The sequence below is a fragment of the Arvicanthis niloticus genome, chromosome 15, assembly GCF_011762505.2.
Source record: "Arvicanthis niloticus isolate mArvNil1 chromosome 15, mArvNil1.pat.X, whole genome shotgun sequence".
NCBI lineage: Eukaryota > Metazoa > Chordata > Mammalia > Rodentia > Muridae > Arvicanthis > Arvicanthis niloticus.
Genome location: NC_047672.1, coordinates 64,372,467 through 64,394,179, shown reverse-complemented (window position 1 = coordinate 64,394,179; position 21,713 = coordinate 64,372,467). Strand labels below are relative to the sequence as shown.

At 35.2% G+C, this 21,713-nt stretch overlaps 1 protein-coding gene across 1 annotated transcript in view; it reads right to left on the bottom strand.

The window, feature by feature from the left end:
* The window catches only part of Sema3d (semaphorin 3D), a 185,081-nt gene that overhangs the window by 25,447 nt on the left and 137,921 nt on the right, over window positions 1-21,713 (bottom strand). The window contains exons 9-12 of the mRNA XM_034519617.2: window positions 14,948-15,062; window positions 13,849-13,918; window positions 9,545-9,689; window positions 1,113-1,335 (exon numbers count right to left, since the gene is read on the bottom strand). Coding sequence (XP_034375508.1) covers window positions 1,113-1,335; window positions 9,545-9,689; window positions 13,849-13,918; window positions 14,948-15,062 — 553 coding nt within the window. The remainder of the gene's footprint in view (window positions 1-1,112; window positions 1,336-9,544; window positions 9,690-13,848; window positions 13,919-14,947; window positions 15,063-21,713) is intronic.

Genomic DNA, 21,713 nt, shown 5'->3' with positions numbered 1-21,713 from the left:
ACCAAATAAGCATTATTATTTATTTAAAATTTATATATATGCATATATATATACATATATGTGTATATATATTTCTGATCATCATTTAAAAGCATAAGCTATACAGTTACAAGAAAATGACAAACTATTAGCTAATGTTTATTTGTCTTTCTATATTTGTATATATATATATATATATATATATATATATATATATGTATTTATGTCAATATCTTTTTATAGATAGATATAGATACAGACAGACAGAAGGTGCTAGTCCCTATGGTGGCCTTGGACTTGTGATCTTCCTCCTTAGCCTAAGATTGTAGGCATTTACTACCACACTTGGCCAAAAACATGTTATTTTGATCATATTTTAATTACAAAGTTGACATGCAATAAACTAAATAACACAAACTGCATTAATAAGAATCCAACAAATTAATTTTTATAATAACTTATTTATTTTTATTTTATGTGCATTGGCATTTTGATTGTAAGTGTGTATGCATCTATGAGGGTGTCAGGGCTGGAGTTACAGACAGTTGTGAGCTGCTATGTTCGTGCTGGGAATTGAACCCATGTCCTCTGGAAGAGTAGTCAGTGTTCTTGACTGCTGAGCCATATGTCCAGGACCCACAAAATTGACTTTAATCTGCAAAATTCTTGAACCAGAAAGTAAACTTCCAAGAAGTTTTATTTGAAATTATTTACAAAGTAATGCTTATGATTCTAAGAACTGCCTTCAGGCCACCAAGTCTCTGATTTTCAGGCTAGTAAAGGGAGCACTGTGGGTAGAATTTACCAGCATCCTGTCGTGGCAACAGCAAGTAAACATGGAGACACGGCTTCACCTTACTTATTTTTAGTTCTCCGTGATTAGACAGATACGTTTTGAGTAACTAATCTGGAATAATGTGAAAACATTTAAAATATATGTATTTTAAAAGTCAGTGTGGTCGGCAGACATTGCTAATCGTCATTTAAATGTACCGCCTGTACAAGTTCAGGAAAAGCTGGCGAGGTATTAACTAATCTTCACTTGAGTTTGGATGACAAATGTCTTGCAGGTTTTTGTTGTATGTCTCTATTAATGAACAGTTTCTTTGATTGAAAGTGTGGTTTGATTATACCTGTTCCGAGAAACATGACATCATACTGCCCGTCTTCAGCGGCCACGTGATCCACCACTATCTGCGTCAGTCTGTAATCCACGTTGATTCTCTTGAAGGTCGGGGCTCCAGCCACTGGGTACACGGACTTATACATCACCGGGTGCCGCCTTATGAAACTGATAACATCATCTGGAAAGTCTCGGGTGGACTTAATCAGTGGGTCATAGGTTTTGCTTGGACACTGAAAAAAACGTACACAGGAATAAACGCACTGCATATGCAGCTGAAAGGTGCATGCTATGCATAAGAGTAAGCAGATGACAGAGTAGTGACGAATCACCCTGACGTGTGGTAAGTGCAGCTTTGGTAGCGTTAAATCTGTGCTTCTTCATACAAATGTTCAAAATTATGCGACTTTACCTGAATTTTCCAAGATTTTGTCAGTGCAATGTTTCTTTCTTTAAAATATTATTGTTTTTAATAAAGTTTTTTTTTTTTAAATCAAGCATGATGGTAAATGCATTTAATTACAGAACAGGGCCAGGGCAGGAGGGTCCAGGTTCAAAGACTACCCAGACAAATGCAGAGTTCAAAGCTAGCTTAATATTCCAGAACGAAAATACATCACTTTACCTTCCCAGTTCCAAAGGTTTCAAATGATGATACTGGAAGGTTAAATGGATGAAACTCTCAGGAAAATGATTTATAAACCCCCGAAAGTACAGAAAGTCTTTATTTTCAACTGAAAAAAAAGGATTCCTTTCCAATTTAACTATGTTTATTAAAAATTAAAAGGAACAAATCAACACGTCACAAAATTAGCTCTAAAAGAGATTTAAGGGTTTATATATATAAATTATAATTATATTCTTCTGCTAGAGCGCCTCTAAAAATTAGACCACGTCCCAACCTACAGCATTTCCCCCAAGGTTGGGCTCTGAGAAGGCACCCCAGGTTTTGTTTCATTTTTGCCTACACCCCGGTAGCGTGTATTAAAGAAAGAGCATCAACTGCCCTCTGGTGGTCAGACGTATAAACACAACTTGATAAAAATTCACTGAATTTGAGATGCAGTTATCCAAAATAAAGAAGGGATGACTTTACAATTTGAATATTTTACAAGGTATATACTTTTTCATATCATGTTTCATATGTGTTTCAAAAACTTCATCTTAAGAAGTTGTCTTTAATAGAAGGAGAACATCATTACATTTTAATTCTTAATGGACAAGTGATTTTTAATAAAATTATATTTAATCAATACAATTATATAAAATAAAATTATGATGTTAGATAAAACCTATATTAAAATTCTTTTGATAGTATCAAAATAAAATTAAAACAAAAGCTAAATCAAATCTTAAATTTTTCTAAAAAGTGATAACATAAAATCAAGTTTCCACTGAACAAAGCCATTTAAACTAGTGACTAATTAGAGTCATACCAGAGCTTCAAAGCCTTCTTCTCAGAGGTCAAAAGGTGCATTGTTGGCTGAAGATCCTGGGGTAACTGATAATAGATAACTCTCCCTCCAAATTTCATACCAATTAAACCATAATGATCCATTATCAAAGAAAATGTCCACCAAAAAGGTTATAGTAAAAAAAAATATAAAGACCTGATAGCCATCTTCTAACTAATTTGAGAGTATCTATCCTTTACAGAAATCTTGCATGTCTACTATTGGTCAAGTCTGTGTGTCCATCATTGTTTGTGTATACTCTACATCCATGGAGAATCTGTCAATTTGACAGAGAAAGGAGCCCTTTGTTAAGTAGAGATTGGAAGTCTATATCAACACAGATAATGTTGAGCTTTTTCCCCAATTATAGGCTGTACATTTGAGTCTTACTCAAAGGCCATTCCCAGCGAGCGTGTATGTCGTAACACCTTCAGTTCAATCTTATTGATTTACCATTTAAAGCAAGATTTTGACTGCACAATATATTACAAAGAGCCCTTCAATTTAAGAATAAGAGAGAGAGAGAGAGAGAGAGAGAGAGAGAGAGAGAGAGAGAACAACAAAAATTCTCAGACCCTGTAGCTGTAGTTACACAGTAACCAGAATTTCAAAATTCAGAAATTCCTGATAATCAAGGCACAATACTTGATATGAAATTTAAAAACACTTGTTTCACTGGAAGAGAGTGAAACTAAATTAGAAAGAGATAGAAGCAGTTAGCAAACTTGCAATGGTCGGCTTTCCTCACAGCTTGCCTCTCACAGAAAGGACTACATGCAATAAAAACTAAGGGATAGCAAGAGAAGAAAAAGGAAAACCTGGTTTCTATTGCCAGTTACAGAAAGATTTTTGGAAATCCATTTTCTTCTGGCAACTTTCCCTGTGGCACGCGGCCAGTGTTCTGCTGAGACCCTTGGCCCCTTGTAGCTAGGAGTGATCTCAGGCCTCACTGTGGTGATCACACAAGTGAAAGTAGTTTAGGGGTGTTACTCCCCAAGGTTGAAGGTAGACAGTATGAACCCATTAGTGTTGTTTTAGTACACTCATTCCAGTGGGTGTTTGGTTTAGTGTTACACAACACACAACTACACATGCCCAGCAACTATTCGGATAAAATAGGAATGTAAGTCCCATGAAGGGCAATCAAAAAGTATAAAGAAATAACTCATCTAAAAAAAGACATATTTGGTTATTAATTTTCCATCAAGAGTTCTGACTGAAGCTGTACACTCTAGGTGGTAGTGTGGGGTATGTGCATACTCTTTGAGATTTGAAACTATTGTCATAATTCCTCTAAATATCCCATCCTCCATAGTATTGTTTGCTTCTTCCTGTGGCTTCTCAGCATTTGCTTAGCTCCTATGAAAAGAAGGAAACCTGGAGCTTGGTAACTGTGTTCTCCCTATTCCTTTTAAAAACTCTTGCAACAGTTTAATATTTGAGAGAATACAAAGTGGGAACAGAAAATTTTCAGTCCGACTTTAAAATGCCAACACATTGTACAATATATCACAAAACCTTGAGAGAAAAGAGATCAGGCCTATTCAAACCCCAAGATGCCAGGGTACAGCCCACAGCAGCTGACTTGCTATCTGTGTCAGATGGCTGCAGTGAGCTACGTGTGATTCTGTTATATTTGGCAGGTCTGGATGCTGGTGTAGGGCCTTCAGAAGCACAGTGGTAAGCAATGGATAAGGATGAAGAAAAGTGGTTTTTGATCCAGTGAGAGGACTTTGCCAGGGCAAGGCACCAGGCAGCTCAGAACAGCTTATCAGCTCGATACCATAGCTGCTTTCTACTTTCTTTATACCGCAATTTCCTTACACAAATCAACGCAATTACTAACGTGAGGGAAGTCATGGCACAAGGAAAGGCTAAGCCAAGCCTTCTGTTGGGCAGACTGGAGAAAGAAGCAGAACATTTTTATGTGTGATACGTAAAGCTTGTCTGACTTTTATTATTATTTGAAAATGCAAATTTTCTAAGTTGGAATCTTATGCCCCTGATTCATCAAAGCAACAGTCTGAAATAAATTTTTGCAAAGACAGACCTTGTATTGAAGATTAAAATGTGGAGGAGACATTTGTCCAAATACGTAGCCATTAGAGCATAAGAAACTATACAAAAATTAATTTAAGGAACTTAAATGTTTTAAGCCGTGCCCCTGCTTTCCTTCAGATCCCCATTCTCTTACAGAATTGTCTCTAACAGAACAATCAAAATCCAATTAAACAGTGAGTAGCTTAAGAATTGGGATCCCAGTTTAGAAGCTAAGGTTGTGTTGAAATCCAGTGAAAAAGGTAAATATATCTTTAAATTGCTGTTTTCGGAGAGGAGTACAGATCTAGTTAGTTACAGTAGGAATGGTAGTGGTGGCTGTTGTGTGAAAATCCTCAGCACCTTCGGGTTTGAGAAGCTGTGTTTCTTGAGATATAGCTCCGCTGAAAATTTTCAACCCAAGGAATTCACAAAATTCTCACAATGTATGCACCACTTATAATTGAGCAGTGTCTGCTTGGCAGAGAAAAATGATAAAATCATTGTCAGTGCCCACAATTCCTTCCAGTGTCTGCCAACAAAACAGAGAGTTACTTAGAACAGTATGTGTCTTGATAATTGAGTATGAAGCAGAATAATTGGACAGTAACAGCAGTAGTCATTCTGAAAGAAATTATAAGGGAATTACCATTTTGACAAAATTTGAAAACTGGGGCAAAAATAGTTTAAGGGTAGTAAATCATATGTTTAATATATATCTACATTGTAAAAGTTATCTTTAGCTTTTGACAGGAGAATTGTTTAAAACTGAAGTTCATCAAGTAATGTGCAATATTTTACATTGATGAGAAAATTATTAAAGTGTCTTATCAGGATGAAGAAGATCGCATAATCTTTAAAGTGCTTGCCACACAAGTGGGGGGATCTGAGTTCCAATCCCTAATAGCCACCTTAAAAAAAACAGGTAAGTGTAAACATGCCTATGACCATGTTCTGGTGCACCAGAGCCAGAGGAGGGGTCTTGCTGTCAAGTTATAACATGGTCTTGCCAAATAGGTGGACTCCAGATTCACTGAGAAACTCAGTCTCCCAAATAATAGCATAGCAGGAACAATAGAGGAGGACAATGAATACTGAATATCAACCTAAGACTTCTAGATGCACATTCACACAAGTGTACACATAACACATACAAAATAAACACAGCACACATAGGTGCACACACATGTGCACACACACACAAACAAGCACACACACATGCACATGTGAGCACAGACACAAAATCCTTGTCAACACATCATAACTGTAAAATACACTTCTTTATTTACTAAAACTGTATTAAATTGTTTCTAAGAAGTCAATTATCAAAATCAAAATACTTGTTTTCAAATCCTCCTTAGATTGAGGTGGGTTTTAGACTATTAGTTTTCTCCAGTTTGATTTCCATGTCTGACTTTCTGGTTTCTACCCTTTCTCTCTCTCTCTCTCTCTCTCTCTCTCTCTCTCTCTCTCTCTCTCTCTCTCTCTCTCTCTCTCTCTCTCTCTCTCTCTCTCTCTGCCTCTCTTCCCTTCTTTTTTTCCAGTTAGAACTTCAAAGCACTAAACCAAGCAGAACGGTAAGGACTCTAAACATGTATCTGAAGAAAACCTGGTTTGTTCCACTGCTCTTTTCAGACACCAGAGGGCAGAAGAATCACCAAGGTAAAATATCTGTGAGTGAGCAGGTTTATTAACATAGAGCACTGTGAGCTAGGAAGTGAGATTTGGCAGTGGTCAACAGTGGTACATCAGACCACAGCCAAGAAGATTATATAAGATGGGCATGACCCCATGCCAGTCAATCTTTAACTGAGGTCTCTACTGGGATATCAATTCAGAGTTCAATCATAAAAGTAATATGGATGCAGAAAGTACAAACACAAAGGTTCGAGCCAATGACTAGGAAGCAAATCCTATGTTCTATAAATCGCATTCAAGTTAGAAACATTTTGCTATATTAAAATAAAAATGTCAAGTGTTGCAGGGCTACAAAGCTTCATTATACTTAAGTAGAGGACAGACATGGCCGTAAGGATACAGTTCATGATCATAGTAGTAGCAGTTGTTGTTGTTATCGCTAAGAAGGTAGCTCTATATATCCAGCTCTTCATGTAGCTGAAGTAAATCTAACTTAATAGAAATCTACCACTTTAAAAGTTATGAGACTATGAACACACATGAATAACCATTATAACTGACATTTTTCATTATAACTGATATTTATAACTGAATAACTGATATTTTTCTTCTATATAGATGTGTGAATTAATCAACACTATGCTGATCTAAGAATGTATGGAGTATGCTGGGTGAGTTAGCACACATCTGTCATCCTAGCATTTGAGAGAGAAAGGCAGAGGGATCAATAATCAAGCTATTTTTGACTATATAGTAAGTTTGAGGCTTGTCTGGGCTATATGAATAATACCCTGATTCACAACTAAAACAAAATAATTGTAGTGAGATGTCATATAAGCACATACAAAAATGTTTGCAGCCTAAGGTATACTGAGCTATAATTTTGAATAACATTTCTGAATTGGAAAGAAAGAATATAACTAATTTCATACTTTTAATAAGCACAGATATGACAATGTATCAGAAGATGATATAAAATAAATATAACTAACTTTGTGTAGCCTATGCAGGCATATATTTACCAAATAAACATTAAGAAAGACATAAATTATATCAAAGAATGAAAAAAAGGAGTGATCAAAAAACTCTACCCTGCAGCATGCCCCTTGCAGCATGCCCCCTTTCACTCTGCTGGTTGGGTAATATGAGATTGGGTATGTTATTTAATTATTCTGGACAGACATTTCCACCAGTGTTCTAAGAGGGTGACTTATGATGTCTTTATCACTCATTCCAATTCTTACATTCTCAAATTTTACAAGAGCAGTCACTTGATAGTCTGTGAAAGTTTATTTCACTGATTTGATGAATGTAGTTACTTAAAGTGGTCAAGTTCATTTAGTAAAAGAACTTGTGCAACACATTTTCACATCAGATACACAATGTTGCTACCTCGATAACAGCATTAAAATTAAAATTAATTTTTGTTCATAATCACATCAAAATGTTTGCAATGTAGAAATAAGATAATCATTATAAGCAAATAAAATAATAAGCACTCATTGAAAACAACCGGATACGTAAGGAAACAAAGAAGTTAAACCCTTTGCATTCTTTTACTATTTTATTTTAAAATTTGGTTATAATTATTTTGAGTATACAGCATTAGAGATCAGTATATTTGACATAATTTGGTTCTTCTTTTAAGAAAAACACTACCATGTGCATTTTCTGATTTTGTGGGAGTTACTTATTGCCATCCCATAGAAGTGCCCACATGCTTAGAAGTGTTTTCTCATTTCTTCCAGAAAAGTCACACAACATTAAATTACATTGGACTAATTGGAAAGATTAACACCCTCTTTCCAAAGACAAATGAACAGTAACTAATATAGATATATAGATATCCATAACAACAATAAATACCCAATAATCAAAGCAAAATATCCCAGAAACAAATTTATATTGTGGAATAATGAGAGGGAAATAGAAATAGTTGCAGAATAATACAAGTTTAATTATGCTAATTAGCAGAAAGCCAGGAAGATATTTAAGAAAGTCCTAGAACCAATGATAGCTCCTCTAAGAATAAACACAAAAAGTAAATATTAAGTAGAATATTTATCAATTCTCAATATCTTTTGATGAATATTATTAAATTTCTTGGTGGAAATATTTAGAATATTATCTAAATAGATATATAGGACACTAACCTCCTTGATATTAAATTTTGAAGAACCTTTCATTTACAATGCATATGCGGAGGTGTGCACTTCTGTTATTTGTGTGCATATATGCGTATGCTCATGTCTATGTTCACATGTTTATTTACCTACTTGCTGTGAAGACCAGGATCAATGTGGCTGTCTTCTTCAATATTTGTATGTCTTATTTTTGAAGGCAGTACCTCTAAGTAATCCCAAAGCTCAGGCATTTGGATAGATTGGCTGGACAGAAAACCCAAGATGGTTCCTATCTCTTCCTCCTCCACAGTGGGATTACAGGCATGTACTACAACATCCAGCTTTTTACTTGGTTTCCAGGCATCTAAACACAGGTCTTCCTGGTTGCACAGCTACATGAGTCATCTCATAAGCTCCTGTTTTTCTTAAGCAAATGCATAAATTCTAAAACACATTTTACTTTTTAGCATGTCTTTAAATATGGTTTGTGCTATTTGAAAATAGTTTTGAACTAGGTTAATCCTCTTCCTCCTCCTGTTCCTTTGCTTTCTCATCTAACCTTTTTCTTCTACCAGTAGCCTCCCTTTCAAGCTAGCATAAGGATTTGTCTCAAATTCAAAATCTTACTAAATCCTCAGACTGCTGTGACCACAAGTATATGCCATAACTGTCTTGGACTTGAGCTTATTAAGAATTTCTTCCACTTTAAGGATAGCATATTATCTCAAATTTTAGCATATTAAAGAGAGACAGATCCATATCAAGGAAAGGGATCATTTAAACTAACCATTTTAAGTAAAAGAGTCTTTAAAAAACCAGACACTAAGACATTTTAGTGATATATGCAAGATATACGCAGAGATGTATGAACAAAACAATTCCTCAGCTGTCATTTTCATCTGTCTAATTTGCATCCTATACAACTAAATTGACATATATGAGTTACACTTTGCATTGCTATTATAATGAAATCATCACAATATAGTCCAGTGTGTTCTTTAGTACTTAAAATTATCATTCAACATTCTTTAACTTCATTTGAATAATAAAAATACTAACATTATCACTATAAACCTAGTTATTTCATAATCAACAGCACATGTGGCTTTAAAAAGGGCATAGTTGGTAATAATAAAATTAGGCATTGAATAGGATTAGAGAAAGAATTGAGTTTTAAGTTGGGCACATACCGTTCCAGGTCGGGGATAAGGTATTCTTCCATCATATTGCACCCAACGATGGTCTGCACTTTCCTTATGAGCATAGGGACCATTAAAAACTGCTCTGATATCAGCCATGCTGTACACACAGACAGCAGAGCCTTTGAAGATGGAGCTGAAATAGAGGAAGATGATCCATTTATTCACCCACTGAACACATATCTGCACTTAAGAGATGTGCAGAAAATATGTCACATACTTCAGTTGACAGGCACTGCAGAAATATGTGCCTATGTCTTAAAGAAGCTTATAGGCCAGTGTAATCATGACTGACATGTGATGGTAACTACCTTAGAGGTAGGTCAGAGAAGCACACATTGAGAATTGGCTGCCAAACAGATGATCAAGAATTACCATGGAAGAGGTAGGTGTCCACATTGACACCTAATTTTTAGTAGGAACGATTTGGTACAGTGCTTCTCAACCTTTCCAATGCTGTGACCCTTTAATATAGTTCCTCATGTTGTAGTGACACTCAACCATAAAATTATTTTTTATTGCTATATCATAGCTGTAATTTTGTTACAGTTATTCATTATAATGTAAATATCTAATATGTAGAATATCTAATATGTGACCCCTGTGAAACGGTTCTTTGACTCCCAAAGATATCATGACCCCCAGGTTGAGAAACATTGATCTAGAAAAACTGTAGTGTAGAAATGATTAGGTATGATTCTTACACACGTATTGTATTGTTACTTTAGAAATCATTATTATACTTATAAGGCACTTAAATATAAAAGTTTAGATTATTTTTAAAATATTTGGATGCATGAAAAATAGGATCATTTATTCGTCTTTTTGCAACATTTTATTTTATTTGTTATTATTGTGTTGTTGTATATGATATGTAATTCTGAGTGAGTGACAAATTTGATTGTCTTTTTCAAGTATGTTACTGAGGGGATAGAACTAATGGTGTTAGGCCTGTGTGTCAAGTGTGAATACTGACTGAGCCACCGTCCTGGCCTTTAACCATCTATTCAAAGTGATTGTATATCTCAGGTTTTGACACTGAACATGTTGTTCACATAATTAAAATGATTTTTAAGGCAGAAATAAACTTTCATTTCTTGAATTGGGCTTATGAATTGGACATCTACATAATATTTAATGTGATCATAATCATATGGTTTCAGCAGGAATACTAGGCAGGTAAAACTTCCACAGGAATCCTAAAATTCTACAAGACAGTGATGACAATCATTAGGAAACATCTGGTATTCTTTCTTCTTGTATTTCTGGAAAGTAAAATGCATTTACTTTGAGGCTAAGACATTCTGCAATGTCTGTTTTTAAAATTAAGATGAACCTTTCTGACCAAATGACATCGTCCTGACTTTATACAAGCAAGCTAATAATTCTTTAGCATGAGAAGCTCAGTCATTAATATTCTTGAAATGGCTATAAGTGGGAAACATCAGAAGGTAATAGGAAGCAGGCATCTAGGAGGAAAGTGATATTCTGATAATAATGACATATCTGCCTATTAGATTTTAAAAAAATAATACACCATTATTAAATGTTAATTATGTTCTTTTTTTTTTTTTTTACTAGACAGAGGATGTAACTTGCATTTCAACATTACCTCAGTCTTCACGGCAGCATTAAAAATAAAACAACAAAGAACACCAGGAACAAAGACCTGACTTGTAACTTCACACTCTGGGTGGGCAGAAATTTGATAGAAAAAAAAAATAGAAGCTCTATCTCGGGGCTCTGTCTCCCTGGCACATATCTAAATCTTGTGTGTGGAACACATCGACTTCAAAGCAAGATTTTGAATGGAAAGAAGCCAAGAAAACTTGAGCTGAGACACTTGAACCACGACAGGCAACTGCTCCTCTTGCATCTTTTTAAATGCATTGCACAGTAATAGTAATATGGATTCCAAAAATACAGCTCTTAGGATGTTTTCTTAATGTCCATATGAATTTTTTATCTTGTCTCATAATTAATCAAATACTATTTTTATAATGTGTTCTGAATCCATAGACAATTTCTCTTCATGAGGATATTTCCCCCTACCCCCAAAAGATGTAAACTGCAAGATTCAGGGAAATACCAAAGTAATTTCTTTCCTTGTAGATAACAATATCTCCAAGTCCTCCAGTGCTAATGTCAAAGAACAATGAAAAATAGTTATGGGAAGATACATGCAGAACTGATCAGTGTTCCAGGCTTGCAATGGAAGTGGCTGTGTGCTTTTAACAGTCAAACATAAGTAACCAAATTAAATAAGACAAAGACAGTAGGGAACACACCTTTTTTGTTGTTGTTGTTTTGTTTTGGTTTTTTGTTTTTAGTTTTGTTTTGTTTTGTTTTTCCGAGACAGGGTTTTTCTGTGTAGCCCTGGCTGTCCTGGACTCAAACTCAGAAATCCGCCTGCCTCTGCCTCCCAAGTGCTGGGATTAAAGGCGTGGGCCACCACCGCCCAGCGGAACGCACCTTTATAAGAGGTTTGTGGATGACACTACAAACTCATTGATGTCAGAGGAGAGCATTAATGATATGTAAAAGACAAAAATCAGATAAGAAAATAGATACAAAAATGAGGAAACCTTCAGACTAGCTTTGTTGATAGGGACTGGCAATTTATCATAAAAGGTAAGCACTGAAATGGTCAGAACAGCCATGTCAACCTGTTCAAGGTGACAAAGGGGAACATATAGGATAGTTTGTAATATGATAAGGTTCTAAGAGTTCAAGAATATCTTCTGATGGATTACACGTTTGTCAGTGAATTTGGTCATTCATTCTTTTGTTTCCTTAGTATAACCTTTTTAGTCACACATACAGAAAGCACTAATTATGAGCATTACATATATATGCTTTTTGTATCTAACAATTTTATCCTGTGACTTCATATCAGAGATATGTTTATTCATATGTGCAGTGGCATGAGCTCAGATGAGCATTAATGAATCGTCTGTACCAAAAGTAGACTGAAAATAACAGGAATTTTTCAGGGGACTGGGTAAAAATTATCTGTGGTAATTAGGATAGAGGTTACCATGTTGGTAAAAAAAAAAAAAAATATGAATAGATTTCTAAGAAACATAAAACCAAAGTCAAATGATAAAAATATGTGTGTTATGAAACGATGAAGAAAAATTTAAAAGATCTTTTAGCTATTGTTACAGTGTAAACATCCTTAACAGGCTTTGGTTTTAGACAACTGGTCCCAGTTGGTTACTATTTTGGGAGAAAGTATCTCTTTGGAAGTAGGCCTTGAAGATTACACCTCAACTCTGCTTCTAGCTTTGGTTTTACTTTGCCTTATAATTTCTATTGTGAGGAAGATCCTAGGGCATGCCTGCTATACCATAATAGATCAAATCTTTGGAAGGTGAATCATTTCTCCTATACGTGTTCTCTGGGACAAAAGTATCTAATATAACTATGCTAGTTTGTGGCTGAATGTGTAGCTTAGAGAATGGGTATTAGCTTCTGATTGCCTGGGAAACAAACAAATAACTATTTGGCTTATGTGCAAGAAAAATTTCAAGGGCTAAATGAATTCTCTGTAGGGCAGAAGAAATGACTCAGGATTAGGAGTGCTTGTTGCTTTTGTATATTACCAGAGTCCAGTTTCCAACACCCACTTTAGGCAGTTTATGAGTATTTGTAAATCCAATTCTAAAGTGTCAGATGTCCTATTCTGGTCTCTATGGACATACATACACACATTTACATACACAAAGACAAAAACACATAAACTTAACATACACACATTTATATATATATATATATATATACATATATGTACATATGTATACACACACACATATATAAACAAAATGCTTTTTAAAGCTTGAAATAAAAAAGTACAAGAGTTGAGTGTCTCCAGACTAGCCAGGTATGAGACTTTGGCATAGGAGCAAAGAGGTTCAGTATCCATCACAGACAATCCACATGCACTGTGGTGGCCTTCCTGGTGTGTCACCAACTTATTCAAACATGAAGTTAGTTACGCAGATGAATGATTTAACAGATATGATCAAAATACATGATTAGTAGATTTTAGGAAGATTATTATCAATAATCTGGGTGGGCCTGATTCAATAAGGTCATAAGCCTTACATATCTACAGACTTTGCAGTTGAAATCTTGGGCCATCCTGAGAATTCTACTTTCCTGCCTTTTCTAAGCAGCCTGCCTTTTGAATTCTAGAATTGCTTAGCAAAGTCCCATAATCCTGTACCCTAATTCCTTACAACTCCCCAGAGGTTTAAAAAAAAACTTTAAGAAGGGCGTTGTGTTCAACCTACCTGGTTGTGGTAAAGACTCCATAAACTACAGGATTTCTTTCATCTCTTGTAGGGAGTAAGTAAATATCTTCTGTTAATGGAAAAATAATTATTTATTATATATTTGTTTTACAGTATTACTGTTGCCTTTTAATAATATATAATACTGCATGAACTCTAAGTAGATTATAAATAAAGATGAATCACTACAATATTAAGGAATTAAGGGTAAAAGCTTTCTCACCATCTATGTGACATAACCTCTATTGGTATAGTTCAAACAAGTATAAAAGAGATGACTCAGTTGGCAGTCTCCATGACTCTTTCTAACTAAGAATATGTGACTTCATATAAAATCAAAACCAGAGACTGGCAGAAGATATTACTCACCAGTTTAAAAACATGTTGTTGTACAATGGCTTCAAGTTAATGTTTCAATATGAAACTAGCTGCATGCATGTATAGTGAATACAGCACTGATAGTGAAGAAGTACTAGAATGGTTTAGAGGATTATGTGAGATGTGGGTGTGTTTATTTTCGATATGAGTAAATCACTTAATACTTAGGAAGTAATTGGAGGACTTATTCATTTTGCATGTCTCATAAAAAAATTAAACATAAAATGTTGACATTATATGCAACTAATATCTTTCCAGAACTAGATTTAAGAGGAATAGAAACAAAGACATGAAATTAAATCTGTTTGGAGCCTCACTGAATATGATTTGAGTCAGATGACCATGATCAACAAGGCTTCAATATTCCCCAGCAGAGGGCATCATCAGAACAAGAAACCCAAACTTCCTACCTGTTGAAGGTTGCTCTAACCAAGGAAAAAGATAAGAAAGGGATTGTATGGATAGACTGTGTAGTTGCATCACCTCTCCTTACTGTAATTCTTTTTCTTTATTAAATTTGAGGATTTTTCAGATACAGGAATACTTCATTTTATTGTACATGTATACTGAAAACAAGGGCTTCATGTGTGCAGATGCCAATTTAGTAAAAACTATTCCCTCAGGCTGTGTTTACTTGTGTTTGTGTGTATCAGAGTATTTAATGCTAAAATAAAATAAACGTTGAATCACTTTTCTAAGAAACAAGGGATACGTGACTTACGGAGTTCATCAAAGTGAGTGTCTGCCCCATCGCTTCCAGGAATTGAGCAAATCAGTCTTGCCTTAAGAAAAGTAGTCCATTTGTTTATCAGACTTCGTTGCCCACCTACATCATTCTAAAAGAATGGAAAACACGAATCTTACCAACACGAATCTAACAAAACCAGTAGGCTTTATAGGTAGTATCTTATTAATATTACCTTTACAAGGCATGAAGCCTGAATATGCACTTCAACTCCTCCAGGAAAAGGTTTGTCACTCAACCATAAATGTTTTCTTATGCTTAAGTGAATGCAATGCAAGCAATTTAAGTGTCGTGAATGAGTAGATGCATGCAAAACTGCAGTAATTAAAGCAGTCTGGGATCAATCCTATGTTTGCCAAGTTTTTGTTCCATGACTAATAAAATGCTAATACATTTCTAGTTTGTCATTGACCAAATATGATTAATGACTTGAAATTCAGTTATTTTGATGATCAGATGGAACATTTTATATGTTTAGTATACTGCCAGGCAACTTGAATTCAATACCCATTAGAAAGACTTATGTATCGTTTATGTATTTGTGTACAATATTTTAATGTTTTAAAAAGAGGCTTCATTATAGAGTTAAAAGTGATCTTTCTCAAACTAATGTATTACTAATTAAACATCAAGAAAACATAAGTATACACATACATAAGAAGATTATTTTGAATATTAATATGCATATATTACTTCTCAAAAGTTTTTTATTTAAAATGGATTTAAATATCAAGCCAAATGTAAATATCCATATCAAATAAATAGAATAAACAGACTTACGTTCCTTTTTAAAAATGTAATTGAATAAGCTAGCTTTTAATATTGCTCATAATAAATAAAATGCAGATGATTCATGGAATGCATACATTAAACATTTTATTTCAATAAAAATATTCTTAGATTTAGTTTCTATTAATTTACTTACATTTAACTATAAGTTACCTAAATCTCATTCCGATTTTTAGAAAAGTTAGTTGACAAACTTTATATTTGAATATCTAGTACCTAGCTTTTCTGGCCTGCTTAATACCTATAATCTAGACCAAACTGAAGAATTGTGTCCATGTATGTATACGTATGCATGAATATATGTGCACACACATACACATTTATTTTTGTAAAAGACAAAGAAGGAAGATCAGAGAGTCAGCATCATGTCTTCAGAGAAAAAAAGATCAAGCACAAAGTTCCACAATATACATCTTTCATTTAAAATCCTCCCTATTCAACATGGATAGCTCTTGACCAGTAAAATGAAGTCATAATTGTTATTTTCTTAATTTATTTTTTAAAATGATGACAAATAACAATATAAAGTAAAAGATAATTTCAAACTTTAAAGGCATTGTCCTTGAATAAACGTACACTTCTTGTACTTAATAAATGAAACATAAAATCTCATTGATGTTTTTTTCCCCTGTTGTTCTTTGTAAAAATTTAACATAGGCTTTCATTTTGTAGCCCTGTCTGGCCTGGAACTCACTGTATAGACCATTTTGTCTTCAGCAAGCAGAAATCCTACTTCTGCCGCCTCAGAGATGGAATTAAATGGGTGTACAACCACACTCAATGGCTGTCTCTTTCCTTTAAAGCTTAAATGATTCCAAGGCATTATGAACAATAGAATATATTTGTAGGTTAGTGCATATGTGCCTGCATACATTATATGTATATGCATATATAAAATAAACAATGGTGTGCATCGAAAGTGCTTAGAATTGAAAGAAATGTAAGAGGGTTTGGGTGAGGATTTTGTTGTTTTGTTTTGTTTATCAAAACTGCAGTTTAGAATTTCTTTCTTTTTGATGATAATAAAATCTATGATAGCATTTAATTTTTAGTTGTTTTAAGTTATCATGAGAAAATTAAGTTCTTAATTTCTTCACCTATTAGGCTATGATTTGATGTATCTTCAATCAGGTGCTTAATACATATATTTAATAGTTAAGAAATAACCAGCCTTACAAATGACATTGACAAAGTTGTTTAAACAAGTTTAGAAAGCCAAGGCTACAAGCCTCTGCTGAAGTCCCTGTACATTAGGGAAAAGCAGACAGGTGTTTAGGAAGAGGCAGACTTGATACTCTGTCTTTGCAAAGATAGGCAGTGTCAGGGTAAATGTACAAAGATTAGTTGCAGAAATGCCCCAGGGGCTGGAATTGGGGGAAAAGTACAATAGACAGAACAATCCAAAACATACTTAGAGAACTAAGACAAAGATGTTTTAGAAGAAAACTGGGATCAATTAAAATAGTGAAAGAAAACATTAGGAAAGTAAATTAGGAGAAGACCAAGGGAGGCTTTCATATGAGGCCAAGGTGCCTGTGTGTTATTAAGTACACAATAAAGAAGCACTCAGAGATTGCAATTAGGAAAGAAATGAAATAATTGTATTTGTCTTTGAGAAAACCACATAGCATACTTTAATGTCACTCTAGTAACAGGCATGTCTATAGCTGCTCTAAAGTTTCTCTTGTGTGTGTTTATTATTAGATTAACATTGCTTAAACAATATTCTACCTAGCTATTTGACAATTCTGATATCTCTGAAAATGTAAGGCAGAGTTATCTAAAATATGGCTTTTTAAATGCTCATACTCCAGAAAGTGACATTCTTTTCTAAATATACTGGTGTATAAAATATCAACAAATATTAAAACATTTTCCCCCTTCTATTTTTAATTCACATTTATGGTAAACATGAGAAAATTCTAATTTACTAGCTCTGAATTTGATGATTAAAAAGAAATTTGTACACTGTTTTATTTTTTAATTTGACAATTGCAATTTTCAATATTTTAACTAGGCAACCTTTGCTCTTGCCTTCCTTTCCAGAAGACTTGTCTAGTCACTTAAGAAACAAAAGATAAAAACAAACAGAAAGCCACCGAGGAAGGTCTTTGTAACAGACTCTGTCTTTCTTCTGTAAGGACATGTCCGTCTGACTTGTTGTCCAGCTCCCTGACCCTGTGTTTGTTTGCAAATCCACAGAATCCTCTCTGAGAACTTTAACCCCAGAAGAGGGCTGAAAGGAGATAATCACTCTTAAACTAAATTGTCACGTCTTCACTTGCTTTTGTGAAGTTCTAAAGAAGTCAACGTCTCACTAACACAAAGGATTTACTATTGAGATGTCAGAATCAGCAGCTCACGGTCACCAGTCAGTCCTGTGAGCCCCCATTCTAGTTAACCACAGCCTCTTTCTTGTGAGGTCCTCTACACACAGATGCACGTGAAAGAAACAAAAAGATAACGGTAAATAAGCCTGACCTCTTGTGCTCCATCTGGGTGGTACCCAAGAAGAATGCCTGTCCTTAGTCACTTGCTTGGGTTTTGACAACATATTATGAGTAGTTTTGACCTAGTACTGAGTAGATCAGGCACAACAGATCCTAATGGATAAAACATATTTCTTCTGTGAAAGCAAACATAGGTTCACATAAATATTAAACAGACATGGAAAGGAGTTTGAAGCTGTCACTCGAGCTTTTATGAGTGTGTCTTGTGAGCGTGTGGGTCACAGTTCTGGGTTCATATGTTAATTATGGTTTCATCTGTGTTTACTATGAATTTTATCTCTCAGCACCTTGTATTATCATTTTCACATCTTTACTGTAAAACAAAGATCTAGAGAAAATATATTAACTGACCTTAAATTGTAATGAAAATCGATGAAATTGTCAAAGCATGTGAGAATTTATTGAAATCATATGTTCAAGGGATGGAGATATACCAAGTAGGCAGAATGCTTAGAAATCATGTTATATAGATACTTGTGGCTAGTTTTCTTTCTACATTTTGTAATGTATTTTTTGCTTTTTCTTTTAAGTAGTCTTAACTGTCCATTGTTAGTAGGGGGTGCCTTAGGTTTTCCATTGTTGTGAAAAGACACCATGAACAAGGCAACTCTTATAAGGGACAACATTTAGTTGGGACTGGATTACAGGGTCAGAGATGTGGTTCGTTATCATCATGAAAGGAAGCAGGGCAGCATCTGAAAGGTCTGGGACTCCCCAGAAAGGAGGTCCACTTAAGTCACAGGATAGCACGCACCCAAAGGACACACCAGAGACTGTCTTGCTGTAAAGCACATGAGGTGGTTTATTAAATCAGAGCTCTGGGCCAGCCCATATCCCCATATCTCACATAGGGGATAGAGGGACTGACCTCGTGGCTCAGTGGTCTAGCACTTATATATGGGCGGGGTGGGGAAAAAGGTTGTTTTACTTTTTTTTCTTTTTTTCTTTTTTTTTTTTTTTGAACACTAGTAGGCCATATCATGGGGGCAGGGTGTAGTTCCTCTCTTGGCCAGTCAGTTTCTGGGATGTTCTTAACAGGCCTTTGTCCTGTAACTCCCCCTCCTCTGTAACTAATTAGATGGACCCAAACCTGCTGGCAGGTGCTTTTCTGCCCAAGGTCTAAGGCAAAAAATTTACACATATTTCATAAAATGGCCTTTATAATTTCTCACTCTACACATCTAGGCAGGTGGTGCTGAAGGATCTGAGAGTTCTATATCTTGATCTGACTGCAGCCATAAGACACTGACTCTTCAACATTGGACAAAGCTTCAAAGCCCACCCCCACAGTGACATACTTCCTCCAACAAGGCCACACTCCCAACAGTACCACTCCCTACGTGCCAAACGTATTCAACCACCACAGTGGAAATAATGATTTTTGGCTGTCTAGCTACCTGGAACTCACTTAAGATTCCTAAGTATAAGAAAGTCTCTGGCATCCTTGAAAGCAGTAGAGACTTGGTCCCAATAGGTCTGACATTGGGAAAGAAAGAGGAGTCTCCATGACAGGCTTTCTTTTCTAAAGACACAAGTCCCTGTAACTCCAGATTCTCAAGAAGATAGATAATGGTACTTATCTTGTGCCATCTCACCTATTTCTATGGGAATCACTAAGGCTTCAACATTTGTTTCGGCAACTCACCTGCGAGGATTGCTATTTTATCAACATTTCCCTTTTTAATTTCATTTTTAGTAGTAGGAACAGTTACCTTGTTCTTCCCATGAATAATTTATAAGAAACCACAGTTACAATTTAATGCAACAGAGACAGTGTAAAAAACTGGGAAAGGGCACTACCATTTTCTCATTTGTTTTTGAAGGGTATAGCTTACTGATTGGTTCCTGTAATGTACAAAAATACCCTCATTAAATCTCTTGGTTATAGTGCAGTTTTAAAATTTTATTTACTTTTCCTGGTGGAGGGTCTTAATAGGAGACATAGCATGCATCTGTAGGTCAGAAGACAGCTCAAAGAAATCAGTTCTCTCCTCCAAACATTGGGCTCTCATGCTTGGTGGCAAGTGGTTTTACCTGTGAAGCCCTCTTACCTATCTCTAAAGTACTGCTGTTAGCATTCCTTCTAGATTCTAACCCACAGTGCCCTGGCAACAGCGAAGTATGCCTGACTCACTCTAAAAGGGGCTGTTTGTCCCTCCTCACTCTCTTACTCTCTTACCTCCTACACTCCTATTCTCTTACTATCCTACCCTGTCTCTCTTCTCTCTCCATCCCCCTCCATACTCTCTCTCCAGTTATTTCTGCTCTCTCTCTCTCTCTCTCTCTCTCTCTCCCCCTCCTTCCTCCTCAACTTCCCTACCCATACCCTAAGTAAACTCTATTCTATACTATATACTATGGCTGGTACCTCAGGGGCAGAATGCCTCAGCATGGGTCCACAGAGGCACCACCTTCCACCTCACCATACTGTGCCTCTACCAAACATATCCTGGCTCTTTATTTTATACAAAACACAATTACTATATTTTAATGTACATGGTCTATGTCAAATGAGACTTTGTAAACCTTATTTTAGGTTTCACATTATTTCTCTAATGTTCTGATTACAGTTTTAAACCTTTAAGTTTGCTATCTTGAGTCGAGATTATCTTTAATATTTTATTCACTTACATAAAAACATATAAGCCATTTTTATTAAGTTTCCAAAAACTAAAGTTTGTCCCTAGAACTTAATCCAGCCTGGGAAGCCACAGAGAAGAGTAAACTCCGCAGTTGCTGTCAAAGCTCCTGGTTAACTCCTTGAACACTGACATTCTTTAACATATTTCAGCACAGGACTATTTAAAGCCTGTTAGATGCATATTTTCATTACAAATGGCAAATCAGGTAAAGTACATAAAAGACTGAAAGAAAGCATCCATTAATTCAAAATCATAAAGGTATAAAATTTCCCTAATGTTATCTGCTGACTTTGTAATAGTCTAGAGATGACCTGTGCATTTGCCTCCAAGAGATAGTAGCATCAGTGATAGAATATTTTAATTTTTGAAAAATGCTATCTTTTATCACACTTCAAAACAAGACCAGTTTTTTTTTAAATTCCAAGTATAATAAAAGAATAAATGCTGTTGAGGAGAGCCACTGGAGAAGAGAGCACAGAAAAGATGTTTGCTTTTAAATGCTTCACAGATTTCTCTTCTTTCTTTTACACAAGAATACACATGACCAATTCTGAGAAAGTATTGAAATTTTAATCAAAGGTGAATCCACAATTATATTATTGTCCTAATTTCTTGGAGTGTATTATTCTCTAAAGTCTTTGGATTTGAAAAATCTGCATACTCACAAAGTTAGTCCATTAGTACTAATCTCCTTTTTATAAAAGACAGAATCACATGTATTTTCAGTTGGCCAGGAACACACTATGTAACGGAGGATAGCATTAAACTTCTGATCCTCATGTGTCGGTCTCCCAAGGGTTG